Source organism: Scardinius erythrophthalmus, assembly GCF_964197995.2.
Source record: "Scardinius erythrophthalmus genome assembly, chromosome: 2".
Taxonomy (NCBI): Eukaryota; Metazoa; Chordata; class Actinopteri; order Cypriniformes; family Leuciscidae; genus Scardinius; species Scardinius erythrophthalmus.
Window position 1 is genome coordinate 36,234,115 of NC_138222.1, and position 27,783 is coordinate 36,261,897.

The 27,783-nt window shown below is 36.6% G+C and overlaps 2 protein-coding genes across 6 annotated transcripts in view; one reads left to right on the forward strand and one right to left on the reverse strand.

The window, feature by feature from the left end:
* Nucleotides 1-11,759, reverse strand: part of esyt2b (extended synaptotagmin-like protein 2b) — a 48,141-nt gene extending 36,382 nt beyond the window's left edge. Inside the window, exons 1-5 of one of the 2 annotated variants that reach the window (XM_081355097.1) lie at nucleotides 10,986-11,759; nucleotides 7,065-7,106; nucleotides 5,908-6,042; nucleotides 457-533; nucleotides 298-370 (exon numbers count right to left, since the gene is read on the reverse strand). In XM_081355097.1, coding sequence (XP_081211223.1) covers nucleotides 298-370; nucleotides 457-533; nucleotides 5,908-6,042; nucleotides 7,065-7,106; nucleotides 10,986-11,378 — 720 coding nt within the window. In that variant the 5' untranslated portion in view covers nucleotides 11,379-11,759. The remainder of the gene's footprint in view (nucleotides 1-297; nucleotides 371-456; nucleotides 534-5,907; nucleotides 6,043-7,064; nucleotides 7,107-10,985) is intronic. The other variant, XM_081355096.1, reaches the window with a different exon arrangement.
* Nucleotides 11,760-12,663: 904 nt separating this feature from the next.
* Nucleotides 12,664-26,989, forward strand: dync2i1 (dynein 2 intermediate chain 1). 4 transcript variants are annotated; one of them, XM_081351978.1, is made up of 22 exons: nucleotides 12,688-12,821; nucleotides 13,120-13,173; nucleotides 13,251-13,887; nucleotides 14,002-14,057; nucleotides 15,567-15,755; nucleotides 15,881-15,949; nucleotides 16,509-16,586; nucleotides 18,576-18,792; nucleotides 18,884-18,980; nucleotides 19,139-19,268; nucleotides 22,162-22,273; nucleotides 22,377-22,471; nucleotides 22,721-22,850; nucleotides 23,383-23,555; nucleotides 23,675-23,837; nucleotides 24,069-24,176; nucleotides 24,865-24,926; nucleotides 25,028-25,079; nucleotides 25,244-25,404; nucleotides 25,522-25,653; nucleotides 25,836-26,059; nucleotides 26,240-26,989. In XM_081351978.1, exons 1-22 carry the CDS (start codon nucleotides 12,807-12,809, stop codon nucleotides 26,409-26,411), a joined length of 3,126 nt encoding a protein of 1,041 aa, XP_081208104.1. In that variant the 5' UTR covers nucleotides 12,688-12,806; the 3' UTR covers nucleotides 26,412-26,989. The 4 variants fall into 4 exon arrangements, with proteins under 4 accessions (XP_081208106.1, XP_081208107.1, XP_081208104.1 ...); XM_081351979.1 differs by having other exon boundaries at nucleotides 15,881-15,901; XM_081351980.1 differs by lacking the exon at nucleotides 13,120-13,173 and having other exon boundaries at nucleotides 12,664-12,821.
* Nucleotides 26,990-27,783: the final 794 nt, after the last annotated feature.

A 27,783-nucleotide genomic window follows, 5' to 3' on the forward strand; every position in this document is an offset into this window, starting at 1 on the left:
ACACACCCTTTCTGTAAAAATAGGCTCCGTTCAGTTCACGGAATTCCTTCCATGAAACACGTGGTTGCATCACAATATAGGAAAGAGCTTCTCTGTATCCAACAAATTAATTCTCTGGCCTTGGCTAGCATAATCCATTGGGTCATGGAGACAAACTCAATGGAAGATGCCATAACAGAGCTGATGTATATCCGTTGTGTATAAATAATAGTGGAAAATGCAATCCTACTGCTTTATGCGGTACAAGAGAAGAGAATCTCACTCTTAAATGTTTTATGAGAAAATATAACAATATACCTGTATACTTTTGATCCCCGCTCTACAGTAGTACCTTTTGATATCCACATCGATTTCAGTATTTCCAACATAGCTGTAAGAGAACGGACAAATAATAAAAAACATGGCACAACCAGGATGATCAGAAGATGTCAGAAAGGCTTATCAAAGTGATGTCACCTGATCTGAAGGTCCATGATGATCTGTCGTTTGTCCACGTTCTCAGAGTAAACTTTGACCCCGTTGATCCTGAGAGGCTGAGACAGAGATGAGCACAGATGCCACGTCAGGGGGGTTGCCATTTCTTTAACCGTATGCATTCCTCCACAGAGCCCTGACAACATGAACTATTTCCATCTGACAGCTGGTCAGCTTTTCCAAAAGGTTTAAATTTCTTACGTCAACCTTCCTACTCCTGATGCAATATGAAGCTTTTTAATGCAAGTAGTTGAGCCATGTCTTGTCTTCAATAAAATATGCAAGATGGTCTTAACATAACATACAGTCTTTTAAATGAAACATCGTTCAGACTAAATAGATCAATGTATTATTATCAGAAATTATACCGTATTGGCTTTCAATTAACTTATTTATACATTCCCTCGGAAAAATGATGTGAACAATTTGTGAATAAATTTGACTTGCTGAATAAAAGCCAACACCATGCATGCCTGTTTCATGCCCTCATAGGGTGTAACAGCATCAAATCCCATTGTGAACTGCTGCATAAGCCAAATACATGATTTTCATAATTAAATGATTGAAGGTGCTTTTGAATTAATGCTTAGTTATATTTACACAGTTGTGTGAAGTGTGTATCGTTTCTTATAGCAGTGGTCTGCTTAAGCACAGTCTCTTCTTACAAAGGCTTTAAAGGGACACTTCACCCATTTGCATTAAGCTTTGCATTGTTAGAAACCCAGTCATACTATTGAATGGTCGTGCAACACTCTCTCATTTTCCCCTGAGACGGGAGAAATCTGTTATTTACCTCTTACACTTCCTCCTACAATGACGCAAAAATCGTCATTTTGCGTCATTGTAGGAGGAAGTGTTAGAGGGGGGGATTTCTGTTAAGACTACAGACACTAGTTTCTCATCTTTCCCAGGGTGGGGCGCGCTCACGCTACAGACCTATTACAGATCAGTGGGTGGGACTTTACTCTCTGAAACTGAAAGCAATATCCTCCATCTTGTTTGAAGCTAAGCTAACAGGCGCTGTGGAGACAGATGTAAAGTTATGACAATAGCGGAGGAGAATGCTCAATATGATATAGAAGAAGAGGATTTCGGAAGTCTGATGCTTGAATCAGGTGTTTGTGGCTACCTTTACAAGCCGCATTACGAGGCAGAAGACCTGCCTGCCGCGGACGAGGAGCCCGGACTGGCTCGAGTTAGGGCGGACTGGTGGCGCCGGTGATCTCACTATGCAGCTACGAACCGCTACGAACACAGAGATAGAGTCCGTCTGCGGCAAAGAATTTCAACGATGACAATTTCTCCTGGACGAAATCTCTGAATCAGACGAGGACACGGACGTTTGTGTTGAGAACTATCCTAGTTTCGCACCGCATATGTTCTGACTGAACATCCAGGTACCATGCAATAATTCACCTTTTCGAAAGAAATACAAACGAGGAGTAATGCACTATATGAGTTCGCCAACTAACTAGACATTTTGTGTGAATGTGAAATTAATTTCAAGCTCTGGTAGTAGCTAGCCTTGTAGACGGAAGAGTGATTTCTCTTATAGGCAGATATGCGCTTTCTGGATTAGTGGGAGTGGCTTGCGGAGCTGTGCAATGTGGTGCATTGTGGGAGTTGTTGTCTTTCATACAAATGCGTTCTGAAGTTATTTTTTGTCTTTTCTCGGTCACGAAGGCACCAAATTCAAAAATTATTTTACATTTCGACTACATATATGACCCACTTTAAATAAAAAACAATGTTCAAATGGGTGAAATGACCCTTTAAGAGCAGAAAGGCTGTCCACTGCCGTAACCTGGGGCCTCATGTATAAAACTTTCCGTAGATTTCATCCTAAAAGTGTGCGTATGCATAAAAGTCAAATTTTCAGATTAATAAAACCATGCGTACGCCAGAACCTGTGCAAAATTCCATTTTTAAAACATAGTCAGCAGAAGAGATTGTGCATACATGTATCTCATTCTCCAGCCTGTCTCCTCCCCGAAATAACCATATGGAGCATACAACGCCTAGTTTTACTATGCATATCCTCATCTGCATATCATTTGCATATGAATATTCCCATCCACGTGATACCATGTTTAACGATACAAGATATTTGGAAAATATGACTATAAATGCCATTTGTGCTATAAATGCCAAATGCATTGCAAAAAATCATTCACTATCCTTGTCTTGTTTTAGAATAAATAAATAAAATTGTATAAAAAGAGTTATTTTCTTAGTATTTTTAATTGTTTTAAAACATCAAATTTATGCAATTTTGCCTACAAGGTAAACATATACATTACGATGTTTATATATTTTATAATGGAAACAGATAGGCCTTATTTTTGCAGTGTAAATAATTGACTCACTGACAAAACATTTTAAAAATAAAACGTACATATCTCACTATTTCCTTCAAACTCCTTCAAATACATTGGTATTTTCCAGAATATTGGAAAGACCATGAAAGGGCTCATCATTAGGCTACTGTCTGTCTGCACACGACACCAACAGCACCTGCATGCTGCACAGGTTGTACAGTACTGTGTCACCAGACCAAGTCAAATGGATGAATGGACCATTCGATTACTGAGCGCATCAAGTGCGCATCATTGATCCTTATTCGGCCAAAACTATTTTCTCAAAATATGAGTTCTGCTATTTAGAACACAATTTAAAGCGGATTTATCATGCAGCAAGCAATCCTCATTGTATGAGTTCATGTAATTTCAGCGCTTAACTCCATGAGAGTGGAATATTTAATCAATATTTAATCAAAAATCTGAGTTTTTAAATCATTCTGTTTACTTCATTACTTCGCTCAGTCCACGGTCTAGAGTGTCCGTACGGTGCGCACATATTAAGCCTAATTTATTTTTTATAATTCCCGATATGTGCGTGGAAAATTACATACGCACATATTTATGCCCATTTTGTGCATAACCAATGTTTATACATCAGGCCTCAGGTGTTCACACAAAAACACCAGCACAATGTGATTAGCTCCGATTGGGTAGCTGGCCATTTTCCTGACTAAAGGCATGACAAAATGTAGAAAAATTATGAATAAAAAAATATACGCAATACATATCTACAAAATCAGGTTAGATAAAAGTTAACACTTCTGATGTGCAGTTAACCTAAGATGGGAAGACGGAATCTAATTATTGGTCTTTGAAAGTTAGAGATAATAAAACCTTCTGTGATGGAGTACAACAGCATGCCATTCTGTACTTCCATTGTGCCTTCAAATATATGAATATTCTGCACAGTATAAAAATATACAGCTAAAATATTTTTATGGCTATAAACTCCTTGACTGAGGTTGAGTTGAACAAATTGATAATAATTCTTTCAATAATACGCATGTGCAGTGTACGCATGCTAGGCGTGAATGGGCTGGGCTGAATCCACTGGTTTCTCCTTTAATAATTTTTTTATTAATAATTAATAGTGGTGACATCACAGGAAATATTGGGAAGAGGGGGCAGAGACAGTGGCTGCGTCCGAAAACTTAGGCAGCTGACTTTTTGCCTCGCAGCTTTATCAGGCAGTGACTATGCAGGCAGTATTTGCGCACGAAGGTAGCTCACGAAACGAATTCTGAGGCAGCATAACGGTTTAATGATCTACAGCAAAATAGAACGAGCTTTGGTGATAACTAAGCGAATATTTAATTACTGTAATAGTAATTTATTGTTAGAAATTACATCAAAAATGGAAAACATTTACACACAAACTGACCACTAATTGCAACTTTCGGACGCAGCCGGGATTAGAGCCAGACTCATGACGTCTGCCTCATGTCTATCACACAGAGGGGTTAAATACCAGGGTATGTTAAATCACAGGCTAATTCAGAGGGAAAGGAGCCACACAAAAAAAGAAGAGAATATGCGATGTGTTTTTGTGTATAAAGTGTAGGTCATATTGGGTCAAAGCTCTGAAAAAAAAGAAGCTTGGGTCAAAGCTTGACTGCTGTCATATTAAACATCATGAACAGACATTTACATGTTCTCTAATAGGATGGCCTCTGTGAGAGATGAATGTTCATCAGCCCTGAGAACTCTGTGAGCGTGCATACCCTTATGAAAAGAATATATATATCCCATATTTGAATGATCAATATATTAAATAGTTTGACAGTATATTTGAAAATATACAGAATAATATATTGTGTTAATACATTACAATATATTGAATAATACATAAGGAATTGCCGCTTTTCATATATTGAAAAATATGTGACAATATATTTAATAATATATCATAATTTACGTAATTTTATATTCAGTAATATACTTATTTATATATCAATATATCGATGTGTGATCAGATATGGTACTGCATGTGTAATATATTGCAGATATATTTACTCATGCAGCATAAACACACATAAAGATGTAAAATATATATAATGTAATATAATGTAGGCTATATATAATGTAATATATTTCTTCTTTTTAAAAATTATTTACATTGTAAATGTTTCATATTTTCAAGCTAGTTAACAAAAGCACAAGCATACCTGCATGTACTAAAGTAATTAGCCAAGAGACTATCACTCTGCTGAGGAGTGCACAGCCATTACTTTTAAAATATAGTAATAATAGTCTTTATGGTATTCGGCCAATCGTCAACCTCACCACAGGCTCTATACCAGACTGAAGAACAGCTTCTATTTTCAAGCCATCAGACTGCTTAACAACCAACTATCCTTCATCTAAAACTGGAATACATGCTGCTCTTATGTTTACTTTATTGTACTTGCACTGTCACTTTTTTAATATTCCTTCATGTAGCTCTGTGACACTCTACAATGACATTTTGGACATTGCTCTACTCAGGAATACAATCGCAATGTGTGCTGCTCTTAAGTTTATTCATTGCATCTGCACTGCCACTTTAATTTTCCTTCATGTAGCTCTGCGTCACTCTACAATGACTTTTTAATCACCCTCTACCCAAATAATCATATTAGTACCTCAGGACTACTTATGAATACTATAATTCTTAACACTGTCTACCTTTATTGTATCTGTTACTGCACTTATTTGTATTTAATGCTTTGTCCATGTCTGTTCTGCCTATGGTCACTAAAGGCACTCAAAAATCTCAGTGCTCTCTACGTACGTCTATGTCTTTTATGTCTTGTTATTGTCACTATATGTCTGAGCTTCGTCGCAAGCATTTCAATGCACAGTTTTCCCCAGTGTTAACTATGCAAATGACAAATAAATGCCTCTTGACTCTTGACTCTCTCTTGACTATACTCTTCAGCACAATAGCACAATGGTAACCCCAAAAACTCAGACATACCAGAAAACCTTTTAAATTCCAAAATAATAGAACATTAAACACTAACAGTTTCGCATTTTACACTATCGCATTATATTTTGCAGTATATTACCATATATTTTTGTTACGTAAGGGTACCTTATCTCCAAGATCGATCTTGGTGAAGCTGAATGTACTGAGGTGGGCATTGGCTTCTTTGATGGCTGGCTCGATTGTTCCTTTAAAAAGCTTCTCCACAAACTGACACACATAAGGCCACATCTGTTTCACCGTCTGAAAGGCAAAGAGTGTATCTGCTCAGCAACTGAGTAAAACTGAGGTACTTAAGGCATCTTCATTCCTTACTGCTACTGACTTGAATAGGGTAAATAAGTCAATTCAAAACTCACTAGTCACCACAGCACTTTAACTGTTGTTTGATACTCTCCTGAATACATCTGATTAAAAACAAATTCTTCACTGTGTGTAATATACAGTATATATTTTTTCCCCAACACGGTTGCCGATCACACAGAGGTACACAGGTTTTGTTTAAACAGGCCTGAGAACATGTTATAATTTGACTAACTGTTAATATTCTAAGCATTTGGAAACGATTCCATGGCACAAACAGAATTAACTAAATCTGGAAAGACAAATGGCTTGTCTGAAAGCAAAGAAATAACATCTATAAACCTTTGAACTAAGTTAGAGGTGTAGATAGTCTAACAAAAAAGGAGACTGAATAGAACAATATTTTTACATTTGTATGTATATCACATTTATGTGTTTCAAAATGCATGTGTATGAATATTTAGGTTGTAATATTAGTATGAAACAGTACAATAAGAGTTTTTATCCTTCTCACTTTTGTCATGTTTAAAAACATGAGTGATTCTGCAGTGTTTCATGTAAATAGATTTGCATGATTTTGAATGTTGCAGACATACTTTGCAGAAGAATGAGGCTATTCAGGTACATAAATTACACCTCTGGGCAAGATGCCAATGAAATATTCAAATCAGGCATGTTTTATGAAGACTGGGAGTCACTGAATGTATATGTACAATTAATATTTTAAAAAGCCACTGGTTCTACACAGCTACACACAGAGGGTGAAAAATTATGGCTATGTATGTGTAATATAACATGAGCTTAGCGAACTGGATTATATCACCACTAGTGTAAAACCAATAGAGCAAGAGAGAGAGAGAGAGAGAGAGAGAGAGAGAGAGAGAGAGAGAGAGAGAGAGAGAGAGAGTATCAGATTGCAGATTATTATGATGAAGGACAGGGAATTATTATACTTGTCTCACCTTATTTAGCCACTCAACTCTCTCCACATCTGGATAATGAACCTGGAAAAAAATAGAAAAATGTACCTTTATAAGAGGGAACGAGACTGCTATTGTAAATGCGCTGAAATCTTTGAAGAAACCCCTCTGGCTATCACACACACACACTCTTAGTCCATAAATGGTATGAAAAATAAAGACAGTCAATGTATGACAAAAATAAATGGAATTTCTGTCTAAGCCTGTGAACGGTTCTCTACAAAAAAAAAAGTAGCACCGTAGCACTTATGTGCATTCTCTCCTTTTCTTTCACCACAGTGGTATTTTCATGTCTATATGTACAGCAATGGGATCAGTGATGAGCGTAGCTGCAGTTAAATCCCTGCATGAGTAAAATGCTTGCTTATCCAGCATTTGTTTCGTGTGTGTGTGTGTGGGGGGGGGGGGGTTGCAGATGACACACTAACATTGCACTTTTTTCATTTCCTAACTTAAAAACAGCAACAACAACAAAAATAGGTTTTAGTATTAAAGGTACGGTAGGCAATTTTGGAGCTTTGAAAGCATGAGATCCCACCCTCCCTTTAGAGTGTCTCCAAAGCCACGCCTCCTTCAAAACGCACACAGCAGAGTCTGCAAAGCGTCATGAGAGACTGCGTTAAATTACCTCATGTCTCAAAGCACATAACAGCTCTGGGTAGAAAATCACGTGTTGCCATCTCATAATTACGGTTATGACATAGCATGAACGCATCATAAGCTCGTTGTTTTAGTTCAGGAAGAACTGTAAAATGTGGCTGCTGATTGTTTGTGGTGGTCATAACTGACTACAACTCTGCATTAGCCTTACTGACTCTTATCACTACCTGTGTTTGGTGGTTGTCAGTGCATTACAAAGGTATAAAACAGATATTAGAATATGTTGGTATTTTAACATGTACATGTATATTACTGTATATTTAAGTTAAATCTGTAGAACCTAATATGTTGCCACCATATTTTTTACAGTACATTTCTGGCAACCACAGCTGCCAGTTTTTTACCGTAAATTTCACAGATTTGTTTTTACAGTGGCTACCTGAGAAGAGACTGTGTTTTTGGCACCTGCCCATATAAAGCTAACTTCTTTCTGTATATCCGACAAAAGTAATATCATTGTAATCTCAAGAGAAAAAGTGGATGTGTGTGACTTCCTTCTGCAGTGCACTCTGAATTTATTTTCATCTCAAAACAGTGTTGGTGTAGCTTGAATATTGAATATTTAGTTTAGTATTAATGATATGTGGGAAAGACACGGAAAGTTCCCATGGTAACCATGTTTCTATGGTCACTAGAGATCACTCATGATTTCTCCTCACTGACTAGAGAGATATCTGTGAGAATGTTCACTGGAGAAAAAAATCTGGCTAGAGATGAGACTGTTGATTGTAGAGTTGCCACTTGCCACAGAAATGTAGAAAATGTAGACTTTTTTTTAAGTCTATAGAGAACTAAAAGTGACATAATTTGATGAGAATGTAATAACCTGTGATGTAAATGGTTTGTCTTTGTATTAAAGGAGAACTCCGGTCAATTTTAACATTGAGCTCATTTTTTTGTACATTTGGAGTGCTGTCAATACAGAGAACAACGACAAAAATCGGTGTTGCCTACACCGAGTTATTCTATTTTTAAAATTTGCACCCTGTTGACTTCAATGGGGCAAGTACTAAACCTGCTTTTAGCCTCTTAACATCCTTGATGTGTCATTATGTGCACAAGTGCACAGAAAATGTGAGTGATTCCTTCAGAGTGAACACGAGTGAATCTGACTGCAGTAGATGTGAAAGATATGTATAAAAATGATGTTATTTAAGCCAGCGCAAATACCTGTGTTTACATCCTGTTTTCGGGTTGAAGTCCAAAGTAGTCGATTGCCGAGTTCACGCGCGTGATCATAGGTAACTAAACCTATGCGCGTGAACTAGGCAATCGACTACTTTTTTTGGGGGGGGGGGGGGGGGGGTACTACCTTGTGAATACATTTTTAAAAAGTTATTACATTAATTTAGATTTGTATTTGCAAGAGATTTCTTTCATTGGTTTACGTCATAGAAACATGTCTCCTTAAGAAGAATGGCATTCAGCACACTTCCAGAGAACCGTTTATAGATATAGGATAAGATATCTTCCTCACACATCACAAACTTCCTAGAAATCAGAGAGAAACTGGACAAACAAGTCATCTGTGTTTCGAAAGACAATTTTTGGTTTGAGTGCCCAGTGCCATGAAATAAATAATGAATGAATAATCATAGAATTGATAACACTACTGTTGTGAAACATTCTCTTTTAAAACAAAACAAAAAAAACTTCAAACTCATCAGCATAAACCAGTTCAACAGACATCTGATCAGATCGCCTACAGGCAAGTTGCCTCAAGCCAGAATTAAAGAATGGGGAAAGCAAACATGAAACATTTTTGTAAATGAAATTATCACTGGGAATTCCATATTGAGTGGCCAATCATTTAGTAAAGGGGGGTAAGGAGCAACTGTCATCAAATACCATTTTGATCTACATTAATAAAAAATATCCAGTTAGAAATACACCATACAAAATAGGCTACATTGACAATGTTTCAGTCATTACGGGATGGTGCCTGTATATTTTAAAGCTAATTATCATGCATTTAATTTAGTGATATATTATTACCAATCTACTTGAACTATCAAAATCTGCTTTTTACATTCAAATGTACTGCACCATAATAGCATTTCTGAACAAAAATGAGAAGAAACAAAACTATTAAAATAAAATATAATCATATGTTCTTTCTGTAACGATTTAGTCCACTGGAGGCAAGTGAAGTGAGAATCCAAATGCAATTTATTAACAAAACGGGATCAAACATAAAACAAGGGCATGACGAGGAATCAAACTGGAAACTCAGGACAAGAACACTAAACATGCAATACTCGACCAAGACAAAGACTAATTACAATATAAGGAACACCTGTGAACAATGATCAGACTATTAACCAATGACAAGACACGGCAGGATCACATGACAAACAGGGAATCACATGACAAGACACAGAAACATGACAATGACAAGAACAAGAAACAAAACCCAAAACGTGACACTTTTACTGTTTTTCATTGTAAATTATATGGTAATTCATTGTTTTCACTTGCAAAAAACTAAATGTATGTAAAAAAAATGCAATGTTCACAGTTTGTTACAGTATATGGTAAGGTAAATACAGTTAACCACTTAATTTATTTACTTTCACATTTTTATTTTATTTATTTTTTCTGTAAAAATGACAGATACAAACATTTTTAACAGGTACACAGTGCAGAGCACTGAATCCTCATTTGAAACTACACAGACTGACTTTAGCTCTCACCCTTCAGGTTCAAGTATCTCATTACATAACATATATTTACTATCCCTAACCCACTTGGCTTTAGATTAGAGCAGAGGCTCAATATAATGCTTGTATATATATTAAGACTTGGTCTGCCTAATGCCTGACAGCCTGGGATCAGCTGGGAATGGATCCACACTTATTTATGTTTCAAGTACTCAATTTGCTGAATAGACACAACATTGACAGCAAACTAAACATCATAAGCTCAAATAAAGCAAAACAATTGAATTCACTTTGATCAAGGAAATGCTGTTTATCTGTCACATTTCAAACTTTAGTTCCTATAAGACTTTGCTTAACACATAATGCACCACATCCAGGCCAAAAGAAGTATGGAAAGATGTTATGGCAAGTTGTCCCAGGGTCATCAAATCTCAATAAAGATTCTAGCTTTAATGAGGGGAAGTTTTATAACAACTATAGATATAAACTCCCTCTAGTTTCCATGTCTGTGTCCTCCTAGTGTGCTGACTATGATGTCCTGAAACACAGCCAATGTCATCAATGAAAGAAGAGTTTAACTCACCCATGGTGGTAACTCAGTTGCCTCCAGCTCCTGTTTAACAGCCTCTTGCTCAAAAAAGGAGAGTGCTCTGTTCAGCCTCGTGTTCTTACACTTCGTGTTTCTCTTCCAAAAAAAAAATATTGTGAGTGCGATTAAAAGCCAACTAAAGCTGAACTCAAAATAACCCAAGACATATATGGGGAAGATAATGACGAAGGTCTTGGCGAACTGCAGCCACGTGCGGGTCAGTTCGCCGGTGCAGGACGAGGAGTCCTCGCTGAGCTCCGCCGCGGAGGGAGGAATCGCCCCGTTGATCGGAGCAGTTTGTCCGCTATCTTTTTGTCCCGAGTCACCAGCTGTTTGAGAAAGATTTCCGCGCACAGCCGTCATAATGTCCTCTGTCATATTCAGCATAAACGGCACTGATAAAATTTTAAGCACTGCTGTCAAACGTGAACATTGTGCTTCAATGTAAAATCTTCGAGAGTAAACACGATACTTCAGACCATCCCGTCCCACGTTCAAGTACAACGCTCAACTAAATCAATTTGAGGATGGTTTCACGTTAGTTCGCCCGTACACCAGTCCATTTTGACGCAGATGATTCGCATTGCTTTCATTTTAAAAACATATCTAGCGGTGCATTACTAGAGACCTAACTGAGTTGTCGCTGCTACTGTCTGTGCGTGTGTGTCGTCGGTTGTGTGGCTGGTGTGTTGTGAAGGTGAAGAAGAAGCGCGTGCTGCTGCTGTTGTGACAGACAGCTGCGAGCTTGGCACGCGCGCGCGTGCGCTCACACACACAGCGGGTCTCGAGAGGTCAGTGTAACAGCGCATAATCGCCACCCTGAGCAACCGAAAAAACACAAACAATATGAGGCGTCGACAGCGATGCTATGCCTAAATGTTAGTCTAACTGTTAATTCAACCAGGGGTTTTCGATCTTTTAGATGCTACTGACCCCCCAAATACGACCAGGGACCCCATCCTTATGGGACATCTATATTTTATAAACACCCAATTTATTCACTGAAAATGTCATTTATATTAATATTATTCATATTAATTTATTAATATTATAAATCTAAAATTATTATTTGTATATATATATATATTTTTTATAATTTTATAAAATAAGTTATATTATATAACATATATATTCTATTATATAATTGATATAATTTCTACTTTCTGTAAATGTACTGTTAAATGTGTTCTTTATTTTAAATATATATTTTTATCTATATTTTAAATTTATTAATCTTATTTATTTATTTATTTATTAGTTTGTCTCTAGACTTTTCCACTCCCTTGGGTCAATAACAAGAAGCTGTTTGTTTCATATTTTATTTAATATTTTCAGATGGACAGATAGTTTGTGTCAAAAACAAGTGTCGACTGCGTGTCTAGTTATCGCTTTTATTTTATTTGTGTCGTCTTCAGCTCAGTTCGCACGACTTTAAACAAATAATTCATACACATGCATTAACTATAGACATAGCTATTGGCAGATGTAGTACAAAGCTCCGTGTTAAAAAGGTAGGTAATGACTGTAGACATGGGCAGATGTATAGTACAAAGAAATATCATGTTTTATATTGTGAGCTATGCGTCGCATTTTATCAGTTCGATTTTTCGATTATGATCAAAATTCTACAGCGTTGCCATTGGTATTAAGCGATTGCTCGTTGCTCGATTTCATAGTCTGGCTTGTCAGGTTACCATAGTAGCGTTTAACTGCGCATTCGCTGTAGTTGTATAGCGGTATGGCGGTGAAATCTGTCAACACAAACTTGTGATTGTTGGATTGAAAAGAAGAACTGAGGAGTGGATCTCTAAAGTGATGTACCCTGGGAAGGTAAAGCAACACTTATCCCGTATGGATCAGCAGTTGTGTGGCGATTGTTGTTGTTTTTTCGTGAAGATTTTAAAGCTGAACAGCACGATTAGCCGCTCGTCGATAGCCAAATAAAACTGCTGCTTACCCACTCAAGTTAAATCTGTAAAATGTTTACTTCATCATTTAAACACTTGGTATATAAAGAATCAGTAAGCAGTATTTAGTTAACGTTAGCTATATTAGGTAATCGAGTCATGAGCTTCATTCTGCACAATTTTAACGCATCTAATATAAGTTTCATTCGTCCTCTCATAAGAAAATAACAAAAGAAGATACATGGAGGTCTGATGACTTAAAAGTGCACATACAGGTAATCTCCCGTTTGTATGTGTGTAAAAAAAAAGAGGTTTAAAAGCACAACCCGTAAAAATGTGATTGTGTTGCCAGACTCACAATGAGGAGAGCAGAAGAAGATCCAAACGAGAAGAGGAGCACAGGAAACACAGGGATGGAGAATCTCTGGGTCGGCGACACAGAGACCCTGATCCAGATGCAAGGAGAGAAAGAGAAAAACAGAGACATGGAGAAAGCAGAAGAGAGGAGAGTAAACACAGAGATCCAGACAGGGACAGAAACCAGGATATCAAGAGGGAAGATGTCAGGGAGGATAGATATAAAGAGAGAAGGAGAGAGCGAGATAAGGCATTAGATTACAAAATACACAGAGATGGAGATGAAAAAGAAAAAATACATGATCAGTTTGAGAAAGGAAACGGTGAAAGACGGAGGGATAGAGATAAAGACAGGGACATTGATATGTACAAACAACGTGACAGGGAAAGAGAGAAAGATAGAGGAAGGGCTGAGAGAGATGGTGAGCGAAAAAGTGAAACAGATAGAAGGAAAGAGGAGAGAACTGAACGAGAACAAGAAGAGAGGGAGAGAGACAAAGAAAAAGAAAGAAGAGAAAGACACAGAGCAAGAGACAGTAATCAGAATCGACATGGATATGAGGAAAAACAGAGAGAAGGGGAAAGGAGAGAGAAACGCAGGGATAAAGACAACTCTGGACACAGAGAAAAAGGTATGAACAGTTTGTGCCTAGAGAAAAAGGTTTTGTTTTTTTCATGTCAATTTGAATTTAGTAGAAAATCACAAATGTAATATGATATTATTAATATGATCTCTTTTATTTCAGAACACAGAAGAGATAGAGAAGATAAAGAGAAGAGAAAAAGGGATAAAGAAAGCCATGTAAGCCATGTATAAGATTGTTGATATTTATGAGCAAGATAGTCCAGTCATTTTAAGCCAAAATGGGGGTCAACCTTGAACAAATTGCAACAGGAGCAAACTCAACTGATTTTGTATCCTCAATATGTCCTGAGTAAGGGAAAAAAGCCCAGAAGAATCCCATTAGGGGAAAGTTTCGAAAAAGACCCAAATACTGTATAGCCTATTCATACGCCTATTCATTCTTTTACTTACAATGAATAGGGTAAAAATTTTAACCTTTAGATATCACCATGAATATTACTGAGTTGATTACTTACATCAAGATTACTTAATTCTAATTACGTATGTGCTAATTTGCATAAATACCACAACAGATCTAAACATTGGGTATAGCCAGGTGAAAATGTCTTGTTGAATCTTATTGACACATAACAGTAAAATACTTAATGTTAAGGTCTGAATGGAACCCATTTAGGCTACCCATGAGCATTAATACATAGAAGCAGGAAGAAGTACTTTAGAAATCAGCCTCTATTAATTTTTAAGAGATTGGGTTTGGGGCTGGGTCTGTGGGACTGTCACAGACCTACCCCATCTCTGCAATAATAATTAATAAAGGCTGGTTTCTAAAGTACTTCTTCCTGCCTCTATGTATTAATGCTCATGGGTAGCCTAAATGGGTTCCATTCAGACCTTAACATTAAGTATTTTACTGTTACGTGTCAACAAGATTCAACAAGACATTTTCACCTGGCAATGTTTAGACCTGTTTTGGTATGTATGCAAATTAGCACATACGTAATTAGATTATGCACCGTTTGTCCATGTTAACAAACCATTTAAAAAAACTTGTAATACATTTTTTTGTTTGTCTTGACGTAAGTAATCAACTCAGTAATTTTCATGGTGATATCTAAAGGTTAAATTTTTTACACTATTCACGTAAGTAAAAGAATGAATAGGCAATATTTGGGTCTTTTTCAAAACTTTCTCCTAATGGGATTCTTTGGGGCTTTTTTTTTTGCCTTACTCAGGACATATTGAGGATACAAAATCAGTTGAGTTTGCTTCAGTTGCAATTTGTTTAACCTTTTTTCATAAAATGACTGGACTAAGATATTGTACTGATAATATAAAATGTACATTACCGGTCAAAAGTTTTTTGAATAAGTATGATTTTTTTTAATCAAAAATACTACAACATTCTGAAATATTATTACAATTTAAAGGAACGGTTTTTTATGTATATCTAGGTGATATAGAAAAGTTATTTTAGATTGAAATAATGCGTCACCATATTACTGTTTTTACAGTATTTATTCAGCCTCGGTGAGCATTTCAAAAACATAAAAAAAAAAAAACTTAATTATTCCAAACTTTTGCCCAGTAGTGTAAATCTGAAAAAAAGAAAAGAAAAAAAAAACAGTGGTGTAAAACTGTGCTGATATTACGGAAGAATGTAAAAGAATTGTGGCTAGTCAACATTGAAACCATTAAAAGTCTTGCTAAAGTTGTTGTTGTCAACAGGTGACAAACAAAAGTCACTCTCAAGAAGTTGAACTCCACCAAGATGGGGATAGGGAAAAGACCAGGGAGAGGGAAGAGAGAGACAGAAGGCGTGAAAGAAGGCACAAGGAGGCTTCAGACTCCAAGAGTGAAAGACAAAAAGATTCATCAGGACATGACATGAATGAAAGGATAATTAGAGACAAAGAGGTACAAACATTGTCAATTAAATTGAATTAAATGCTTAAGTTTCATGACATTCATTTGCTTTTTATGTTTGTAAGGTTATACATTTCCATTGCATATATGTTTTGTATTTGTGTGTGGGTGTGTAGGAACCTACCAAGAGACCTCAGGTAACATGGAGGTCTATTCAAGCTGAAATGAGTGATCCAAAAATCCCTGTAAGGTTTCTGTTTGAAGTTCAGTTACGATAAGTTAAAGTCGGCATGGAATGAAAATTCGATTTGAAATTTCTTATTTTGAATGATTTATCTGTGCATGTTTAATTTTTTATTTGTTTTTTGTTTGTTTGTTTTTTGACCACATGTTTTTTTTTTCTTCGATAGTCCGTTAAATAAAAAATACATTTCGATAATCCAGCATTAACAAGATTAATTTTTGAGACACAACAGACTTAAGTCAGGTAGCGGACCTCAAACAACAGCAACTACTAGGAAAGGGAAATATATATATATATATATATATATATATATATAGTATACAGAAACAGGTCTCAAAATAAACACAAGAAGCTGCATTTCTACATTACAACAGCCTAAATCAACCTAAATATAAAAGTACTTCCTTTTAGAGTCTTAGAACTCAGTGTTTCTTACAAGTTACTAGCTAATATTTTAAATTATTTAGTTAGCATGTCTTTACTTTTTTTAGCCCCATTGTAAATTTTGAGTAAAAGAGTAAACCCACCGCTAATCTGATTGTATGCTTTTGTGTTTCAAGGTGGGGAATGAAGATACTGAAAAGGAAAAACAATCAAGCAAAGATTATCATAAGGATGATTATGATGAGGATTTTGAGGTGTGAAGGAGCCCAGTGCTCCCATTACATCCATGACATTAGTCAGATAGTACACAGTTCTATGAATGGTGAACACATGATTTTGTTGAGAACAGTCATTTTGACATGGTCATCATTTCATCAAAGATTTCGGTGAATTTATGATAAATACAAGCAGGGCCGGTTCTAGACATTTGGAGGCCCTAGGCAAAATTCATGTTGGAGGCCCCCCACCCCCAATAAAAAAACACTTGAAACAAATATGATTCCTAACCTTTTTATTTATACAACATTTAATTTTAAATTTAGTATATTTTTACTTACACAGTACATAAGTTTGGACACATTACTATTTTTAATGTTTTTGAAAGAAGTCTCTTATGCTCATCAAGCCTGGATTTATTTGATCAAAAATACAGAAAAATAATATAGTGAAATATTATTACAATTTAAAATAATGGTTTTCTATTTTACTATACTTTAAAATATATTTCTGTGATGCAAAGCTGAATTTAGTGTCACGTGATCCTTCAGAAAACTTTATAATATTCTGATTTATTATCAAATGTTAGAAATGGTGCTTAATATTTATTTTATAACATGTGATACTTTTTTTCAGGATTTTTTGATTATTAAAAAGTTGTTTTAAAAAAGTCTTCACTATCACTTTTATATATTTAACACATCCTTGCTGAATATTCCTGTTTTTCTGTATTTTTGATCCAATAAATGCAGGCTTGAAGAGCATAATAGGAAACTTCTTTCAGAAACATTAAAAATAGTAATGGGTCCAGACTTTTTACTGGTAGCCTACTACATCAAACTTTATCTAAGGTAATCTCTTTTTTGTTTAATGAAGATGTTATTGTTCTTCTTGTTATTTTGCTGTTTTATTCAGTTTATTCACAGTTCCAGAATAGCACTTCAGTAGATGAACATGAACGTGCTTTTATAAATGTTTTCATAGCTACGTTATGGGCAGGATGTTTCCCTCCCATTTAATCAATATTGACTGCAGATATTGTCATATTATTAATATCAGTAATATGATATTATGTATTGCATTGCTACCTTAAATATGCTATACACAAACCAAGTGGAAGAGAAAGATACGATCGCTACTGAGCAGAAAAAAAATTCTAAACTAATATTCGTATAGGCTAGGATGTCAGGGTATTATCTAATCATCAGCATCAGAATATAGAAGATAGACCCATAGATATGAGATCTTTTATTTGAAACATTTAAAAATGTTGCAGTGTGTTGGTTTTTTAACTTTGAATACAAACGTCTTGTCTTTTACTTTTGTAGCTTTTTTATTAGTCAGCTCCCAACGCGATGTTATTCATTGTACGCGCAAATTCAAAGCGTCGCGTCTGGGCACGTTAATGACGCTCGCGCTCTTTTAAACTCGTAGACTAACAAAGCGATGAATTATTTTTCCAGAAATGACGCTGATCTACAGTAGCCCACAAGTTTATATTTAAAATACATTGCAATCACTCCAAAATCGATGACCTGCATTACGAAATGTGCTTCTTTGCGTGCCTATTTAGGCTTTTGCTTCGCACTCGCAGCACCTGATGGATGCGTTCGTTGACCGCCCCTGACCGCCGCTGACGTCCCCTCGGACTTAACTGGCTGGCGCCTCGCGTTAATGTGATATAATGTAACAGTCTATGGTTTAGATAAACATCGTCACTATTTTTAGTTATTTAATAAATTTTGAAATAAATTGTAGATAGGACATTTGAACATTTATTTATTTATTTTTTTTTTTTTTTTGTCCCTCTGTCTGGGCCCCATCCCGCCAATCGGGCCCTAGGCACGTGCCTAGTTTGCCTTTGCGTTAATCCGGCTCTGAATACAAGTTAACTTAAATATAAATTCTTGGTTTATATTGCCCTGATGATCTTAATGCTAAATCTAACCAACAAAATCCTTATTTATTTCTTCCTTTTATTATGCTATTCATTTGGCTGTAAAGTGATGAGCTGTTCCTGCTTTTAGGATTATGAGGAAGACTTTGAGGATGTAGGTGAAGAGAAGGATGATGAGGAGGAGAAAGAGGAAGATGACAATAACGTGAGAGAAAAGAAGAGGGAGCTGAGCCCCAGGAGAAGAGAAGAGATTGAAGCCATCCAGAAAGCCATTGATGAGGAAAATGAGAGAATCTACACTGCAAGATCAAAGCCAACAACCATAGAGTCAGCTATCACCCAGAGAGGTAGTTAAACAAAAGTTTATGTTGATTCACACATTCTACTGCTGAGCATGAAAAGGAAGACCTAAATCAGTGTTTTGTTGTGTTTTCACAGAAAGACACTCTAACAGAAGTCAAACACAAGGCAAAATTATTGATTTTATATCAGCAAAGCAGCGAGAGGTTAGCCAGAAAGTGGCCAAGAAACAGAAGTAAGTTATCTGTCTTGATGATAATCTAATGAGTATCTGATGAGTATCTAATGAGATCATCTAATTTGAAGTACACACATTTAAAAAAATAAATAATAATAATTGCATTTGTTGACTAATTAATCAATTAATCAGTAGCCATTTGATTTGAATTGAAGGAAGCGCAGTGAGGAACTTCTGCGTCTGATTGATTTAGACTTCTCCATTACCTTCTCTCTGCTGGACCTGCCTCCTGTCAATGAGTATGACATGTACATCAAGACCTTTGGAACAGCCAATACCAAACAGGTTAGAAATCTAGAAATCCACGCTATGTGTCCTGCAAAAGGAAAATGGTGATATTTTGAAGTATTTGGCCATGTTGTGAACAATATAGGCAGCATGAGATTAATGACTTATCTCAGGACAGATCTGACTCTATGGGCCCTATCATATACCCGGCGCAATGCAACGCCAGGTGCGATGCAAGTGTTTTTTGCTAGTTTCAGCCCGACGCAGTTATCAAATTCACATCCTATGCCACATTGTTTTAAGATGCACTTATGCAGTCTACAGGATTACCCTCTTTCGCTCCTCTACAAGCCGTGGCTGGGGTGCCTGCCACTTCAAATCCAGCAGCACCTGTGGCTTAAACTTGCTCATGATCATGTTCTTTCAAGTCATCTGGGCATTAGAAAAACCTACAAGCGAGTGCTTTGCTATTTTTTGGGGCCGGGGATGAAGTCTGATGTCTTGTAATTTATGCCAACTGACCGGTAAGCCCAATCAGACCAGCTCCTTTACATCCAATACCTTTATTGGGAGAACCTTTTGAGCATATTATTATGGACTGTGTTGGCCCGCTCCCTAAATCAAAAGTTTGGCATCAATACATTCTTACAATAATGTGCGCTGCGACTCGCTATCCGGAGGGGATTCCGTTGCATACAATTAAAGCTAAAAGGATGATCCAAGAATTGGTCAAATTTTGCTATGTGATTGGGCTACCAAAAGTGATCCAAACTGATCAGGGATCCAATTTTACATCAAAAATATTTACCCAAGTTGCTTGTGAATTAAACATAAAACATCTAGGCCTACTATCCAGTACCTACCACCCACAAAGCCAGGGAGCAATAGAACGTTTCCATCAGATATTGAAGTCACTGTTGCGTAAATTCTGTGTGGAAATGGGCAGAGAATGGAACGAGGGACCCATGCTGATGTTAGCGATTCGTGAGACCACGCAATAATCCGTAGCTGACCTGGTGTTTGGACATATACAGTACAGGCACAAGGGAAACAGATTTTTCAAGTAACTGTTCGCGTAATATTCTCAGCGGACCGCGAACAGTTACTTGAAAAATCTGTTTCCCTTGTGCCTGTACTGGATTATGTGAGTAAAGTTCGTGACAGGTGTTGTAAAGTTTTTCTTTCTTCAAAGCAGACCTGGAGACGTTGGGGATCACGTTCAAACAAAGTTATTCTTTATTGAGGACTTCGTGTTGACATGGCTGCAGGAATCCAACATAATCTAACTATGGGAACTTTACATGGTATCTTATAGGCATTTTAGGAGGAGGGACTTTTGAAGGTGGAGACAAATTCAAACAAAGCATGTAACAGGTTTAGGTAACACCCTAGACTGAGGGTCTGGCCAATCCTAATTCAATCAGCATAAGGCTACAAGAGCCATTTGGGTCCGAAAGCCATTTGCAGAACAAAAGGTGAGATTCTCAGTGAATTATTCGTGTGCTAATCCCATCAGTCTGAGTGAAACTGGGGCTTCAAGAGCCATTTAAGACAATAAGGAGAGAACAGGAATTGCAACTTTGCTGAGATCTTAACCTTAAAAGCTAAAATCAGTATTCTTCACCGTGATGTTATGTAAGGAAGCATATCTGAAATAGATTCTTAAATTTGTAACCCTTCACAGGTTACATCGAGCGTGTGCGATGGCGAAAGAAAATTTAGTAACAGCACAGAACAAGATGAAATCTTACTTTGATAAAAGAAAGTGTCAAACGCAACTTTCAGCCTGGAGACTCGTCGTTGGTCTTTCTTTCAGTTCACGGTTCAGCAATGCAAGCAAAATTTGGTGGCCCTTATGAAATAGAGAGAAAGCGCAGTGAAACTGATTATATTGTGCATACTCCAGATCGCAGCAGGAAAACTCAAGTCTGTCATGTGAATATGCTAAAGCCTTACTATAAAAGAGCCCGTGCTGCGGAAGTTGTTGATGTCCCGCCTGTTAGTTTGGTGACAATTGTAACAAGCAGTCAATAATTTTGAAAGAAGTGCAAGGCTGAAAAATTCAGAAATGTTGTTAAACCTCGAACAAATGTTGTCTTATCTCTCTGATTAGCAACATCAAGATATTATGTTGTTGATTAAATAGCAAATGCATTTGCGCCCATGGGCGTGCTGGTCTGAAAACGAGGTGTGTACAGGCACATTGTTGGTGCGTTGCTATTTTGAGGCAACAGAAATAGACTGCGCCATAGACCAACAAAAACCTGGTCTAAAGTCAATGGTGCAATATTTTTATTTTTTTTGTTATTTAAAGAGCGCGTTAGTAATGTGCGCCTATAGGCGGATCCACATGCGCATACACTCTGCTTATTACACACACAGGGACCCGCAGCAGCACACAAACTAGCCAAATATTAAAAATAAAAGGATTACAATGTAAAAGATTAATATTGTGTACATAAAAATATGGTGGAATCCAGCTTGTCCCATTGATGGTCTGCTTGCGTGCTTTAACCTTGCACACGAGCAGATTCGTTTGCGCTCTGGAGACACGTTCAGTCTTTCCGCTTGCAAATTCCACCATGTAAATAGCGAATCCGCCATGGTCCGAGCACAACTGGTATTTAAAGGGAATGGGAAATTAAATTTGTTTTGCACGTTACGCCAAAAACACACCCATTACTCAAGAGAATAGAGACATCCCTTTTAGACCATGCGTCGGGCGCACCAACCATTTTTCCCGTCGTTAAACTAGCAAAAGTGGATTCGGACATGCCCTAAGTGCACCTGCACCGTGCGCTTTAGACCATGCGCTTAGATCGTTAAAATAGGGCCCTATATCTACCATATTTGTTTTATTAAGTTACTTTTACACATATTCTCTGTCATCTAGATTTGTTTTTCTTTCAAATAGCTTTTATGAAATCCAATGAGATTCTTGTGTCTTCAGGCTTATGTGCAGTGCAATGAAGACAACACTGATCGAGATATACAAACAGAAGAAGTTGACATGACAGACAAATGGACACAGCACCCACCAGAAGCAAAGGCAGCGTGTGGAGGTATTGTGTTAAAAATGTCTCTGTCATTATTAACAAACAACAATGGAAGTGTAAAAATAATATAGTCTACTATGTGATATTTCCTTCTCTGAACTGTAACCAGGATCTAAGGCGTCTCAAAACACTTCAGTGGAATCCACTGCAAGAATAACTTCTGATTCTCAACGTCTGACTACTTTTTTACGTTCTGCTGCACAGGTAAAGAATATTGTTTATGGGTTTATTTTTATTTTTTATCAACTTAACAGTTAAAAATTATCTGCACATATCTAAAATAATTTTCCACAAAAGTGCAAAAAAGCTCTCAAAAAGTTTGCTCATGTCTTGCGTTATTCTGTCACAGAAATACTTTAGATACACAACATGTGCATATGAACTTGACTGGACCATGACAGTCATTCCCCATAATCCACTAGGTGATTTATTTAAGTATTTTTTGCATGTCAGGTGATGGCTGTTCTGATAGAGGAGAATATGGCAGTGAGTAATTCTGTCCGAAGACTTCGCTCTCAAACAGACGCGCTGTCCTTCAGTGATGGCTGCATTCAACTCAATGCCAAACTCCCATTTTTGCATGGTAATATTTTATAAATAACATTTACTGATGAATGGCAGCTATTAAGAGGTATACATTCAAATACATGATTTTGATGTGGAATAAATGTGTTAGCTGTAGTTCTGGGATTCTTGTATAAATGTACATAAATGTTCTTTAAAGGGATAGTTCACCCTAAAATGAAAATTATGTCATTTACTCACCCTCATGTCATTCCAAACCCATAAGACTTTCATTTATCTTCAGAATACAAATGAAGATCTTTTTGATGAAATCTGAGAGCTTTCTGTCCCTCCATTGACAGCTATGCAACTACCACTTTGACGCTTCAAAACATTCATAAAGAGATTGTAAAACTAATCAATATGAATTGAGCGGTTTAGTCCAAATTTTCTGAAGAGACTTGATCATTTTATATGATGATGGGTCAATATTTAATTTCAAACAAAACATTCAATGATCAATGTCAATAAATATGAACTGTAAACTGTTTATTACGATGGTGAATATGCTCAATCATGTATACTGTATGTGCGTGTCTACCTTTTTGCAGGTCGGCAGGTGAGTCTTCTGCAGTTCTCTCAAGTCCAGAGACAGACTCTTCTCTCTGTTCATCCTCCTTCTTCCAAAACCAGTGCTGTTCGGCTTGACAGCGAGACTGTCATCTGTGTGTGGAACATCTGGGAGCCATCCAGACCCCAAAAAATTCTTCTTTATGAATCTGAGGTATGTAGAAGTACATAATGGTATGACTGAAATTCATTATTGATGTTTCTGAAATTAAATGCTCTCCCAAAAGTCAATCAAAATCAAATCTTTTTCTCCCATCTCTCCTACCCTCTCAGGTGAGGTGTTGTTGTTTCAGTCCAGGTAAAGTTACGTTGGTGTTTGCTGGCACAGCAGTGGGTTCAGTGGTGGTATGGGATCTCAGAGAACATTCTGGCACTCACTGCAACTTGGTGGTTGGCAAAGAGGTGTGGACACTACGCTACCCGACCTTCTCTACGGGTCAGTCAATGCTCACAGCTTCAGCTGCTGTGCAGTCAATTTAAATAATAGATAAAATATACAAGTGTTTGCAAAAACTGTTTATTCTTTATCTTACTTAACTTGTATTTAAATATAGATAATTGGAGTCAGGTCACAGTTAAAGTGAAACTGACCTTTTTGTGTGTGTGTGTGTGTGTGTGTGTGTGTGTGTGTGTGTGTGTGTGTGTGTGTGTGTGTGTGTGTTCGCAGATGCTGTACTTTCTGGGGTGGGTCATCTCTCTCCTGTGGTGTCTGTTGAACCTGTACTGGCAACTGCCGATAAAAGTTCAAACAGCACACTAACTGCAGACATAGAGGGTAATACAAACCATGTGTTTGACTTGCATTGTTTTTAATAAACCTACAGTACAGTTCAAAAGTTTAGGGTCAGGAAGATCTTTTTTTTTTTTTTTTTTTTTTGTAGAAAAAACAAATATATGTAAGTAAAATAATGACAAATGTTTTTGAAACAAAAAAGCTTGTTGAATTGCACTACTTTGAAAAATATGCATTGAACGAACCCTGCTTGCATTTTAATGCATTTTTTTTTTAGGGATTGCATTTGTATGGGCTGAAATTCAACATGGTTGTATATTTAAGCTGTGAATATTTCAATTCAAAAAATGCATATTTTTTTCCAAGTAGTGCAATTCAACAAGCTTTTATGTTTCAAAAACATTTGTCATTATTTGACTTCCATAGTATGAGTTCCATGTTAGTTCACAGTGCATTAACTAATGTTAACAAATACAATACAACATTTGATTTTAATAATGTATTAGTAAATGTTGAAATTAACATTAAGATTAATACATGTTGTAGAAGTATTGCTAATTCTTAGTTTATGTTAACTAAAGTAGTTAATAATGTAGTTAAGTTAACTAAAGAAACCTTATTGTAAAGTTGTACCAAAAAATCGTACTCACCCTGAACATTTAAACGGTAATATACAGTATATATTGAAAATCACCAAAAGAAATTCCTTGTTTACTTGTGCAAATTCTAGAGTCTCTGGGACTGTCATTTCAGTTAGGATCTCTGGATGAAAATGGGGTATTAACCCTCTGGGTATGTCTGATTTTTACCAGTAACTTTATTTTACAGAAACTCACTTTCATTTGACGCCGTGTCATTGATTGATTAGAAGTTGTATGTTTCGTCTCTGACAGGTTGTGGTCGAGCTGCCCAAAGGAAATGATTCTGGATCTCAAACAGACCTAGGTAAACCTAAGTTTAAATTTATTTTCCTATTTTCTGTAAAGCTGCTTTGAACAATGAGTATTATAAACAAAACACTATACAAATAAATTGCAGTTGAAATCATCTTTGCTGAAATCATATCTATTAGACCTCTCTCACTTTAATAACGCTCTCTACCTTGGCAGGTCTTAGGCCTGGCGGTAAAGTTAAATTACTCCACAGCTCCTCTCTACAGACCACTGAGAGATTACCTCAAGACATTATAATGGGATTTGGATCTCCTGTGAGCCTTCAGTTAAAGTTCCTCCCTTCTGACTCAAACCATTACTTCATTGGTACTAACATGGTGGGTGTTGCATGAAGTTGAAGTTGAAGATAGTGGACATTTGGTTTGGTGGTGTTTCCCATCACAGACTTTTATCTTGGTTTTGAAATGTTTCTTGATTTTCTTTTATTATCGAAGGGTCTGGTTAGACATGGTACGAGGCATAGCTTGAAAGTTCTTCCAAAGTTCTACAGATCACAGTTTGATAGCTGTAGACCAGTGGAGGTCACAGCACTTGACTTCAGTCCTTTTGGAGAACCCCTTTTCTTGGTAAAAGCAGCTTGAATTGCTTTGTATGTGTATTATGTAGTATTTCTGTGTTCATAGTCATCTTTTATTAGTGATGAAACAAGACAAGTGTCTTTAACTCCCAGTTTTCAAAGTATCTAGCTGAAATTTAGAACATGCGTTTCTGGGAACATTATATTAACCTCTTTGATTCCTTTCCTTAGGTTGGCTGCAGTGACGGAACTGTTCGATTACACTCGGTCCTGAGAGAAGATCCGTTGATGGAGTGGTCTGAATGTTCCAGTGGCGCTCCTATTCTGTCAGTGCAGTGGTCTCAGACACGGCCAGCTGTGTTCTGTGTTCTGGATGCTGCCTCTGATCTGCTCATCTGGGACCTGACAGAGAAGGATTATGTGCCAGACATCACTGAGAATATACACAATGACCGGTATAAAGCCAGGACATCAAACATTAGATCTTTTTAATATGATAGAAATAAGTTCAGTTAGTGTCATATAGTAAGCTAATATGTCAGATAATTCCTGTATGTGTAATTCTAGAAGTAGAGCATGTACCTCAGGCACTTCACTGTTTTTAAAATTATCTGTTTTCTAACTTCTTTTCACAGGGTAACAGCCATGGCTGTGTTTGGTGAGCCAGCCAAACAGAACACATTTTCTGGCGTTGCGCTTGCCAAGCAGTCCGGAAAGGTGGAGATTCAGTATTTCAAGAAGTCACTTACAGTGCCTAGCACCTCTGATAAAGACAAACTTTATTCTGCTTTGCACGATACTTTTTGATATGAGATCTTAGCCCAGATTCCAATTAATATCTAGATAAATCGATAATATGCAAATAACAAAGGAAAACACAAAGAGAGTTTAGAGAATGTCATACACAGTATGGATGAGCGTAGTGAATTACATTTCCTTGTCACATCAGTAAGGTACCCAAAACTACATTGATTGTGGCATGAACTGTAGAGGATGAGAAATGGTTATTTACCAGTCACAGTGGCTAGCCTTTTTGGTCTATACAAATAATAAATGAACTTTCCTGGCTTAAAATTCATTACACCTGAAACTTTGCTGACGCTGGTTGGAACATAATGGTTTTGTTTGCTGTAGGCAGCATTTTGTAAAGTTAGATCAAATACTAAAGGAAACATACAAATGAGCTTTCTGTTCCTCAGGGATAGAAATACTTTATATCCTTTTTTGTATTATTTTACAATATGTACAAATGAATATTTACACTGAGTAGCATTTAAACAGGAATATATGTCTTATTTATGTCCTTATCATTTATTTACTATCAAGGTTACTATCATCCTGTAATTATTAATGGATATTTTGTATTAAAAGACGATTACATTTAGACTGGGGTTTCTCTCATTATTTACTTATGTTATTGGTGATCTAGGGGTGTTCTTTCTTCACAAGATAAACAACTGTAAAACCTCACTATAGATCTTTAGAAAGGGTATCAGCACACATTTAGATGCCAACTGCGTTTTGACACCGTCTTTTCTGTCAACTGTGTCAAGTATTATTATTTTTCGCCGGTTTTACTTAAGATCTACTTCATTAGTTTTTTTGTTTGTTTTTACATAAGCACTGCAGTAAAACTTCCTGCCAATAGTATAGAAGTTTGTCAAAACATTTGAAAATAGAGATACAGATCAAATTTCTACATGCAACTATTTTTCATGAAATCCTCAAATTAAAATAATTTTTTTTACCTATATTATTGCTGGGTAAAGTTTTATTTTGATAAAAGGGAAGGAAAAACTTCACCTGTATTGTCTCTTGATGAGGAACAGTGTAACGTTACTGTACGAGTGGACAATTATTATTTGTTGTCTGTCTGTCGTTTTCTCCATGGTTACTGTGTTGCCCAACGGCTCTACGGCGAGTTGGCGACCGAGTTATTACAAGTAACTTAGCTCCTTCAACTGCAAGTTGAGTAAAAAGATTTTTAATAACAAAATACCACGTTACAAAATATATAACTGTTACGAACAAACAAAACGTGGCTTGTTGTGCTTGAATAGTATATAAGTTAACGTTAAACTATAGCGCTTTATACAAGTCGAATTATACCACTCCGAGAGAAATTAATCCGAAGTACTGAGGTGATTTTGAATCAACCCAGTGAATTGAAATGAAGATA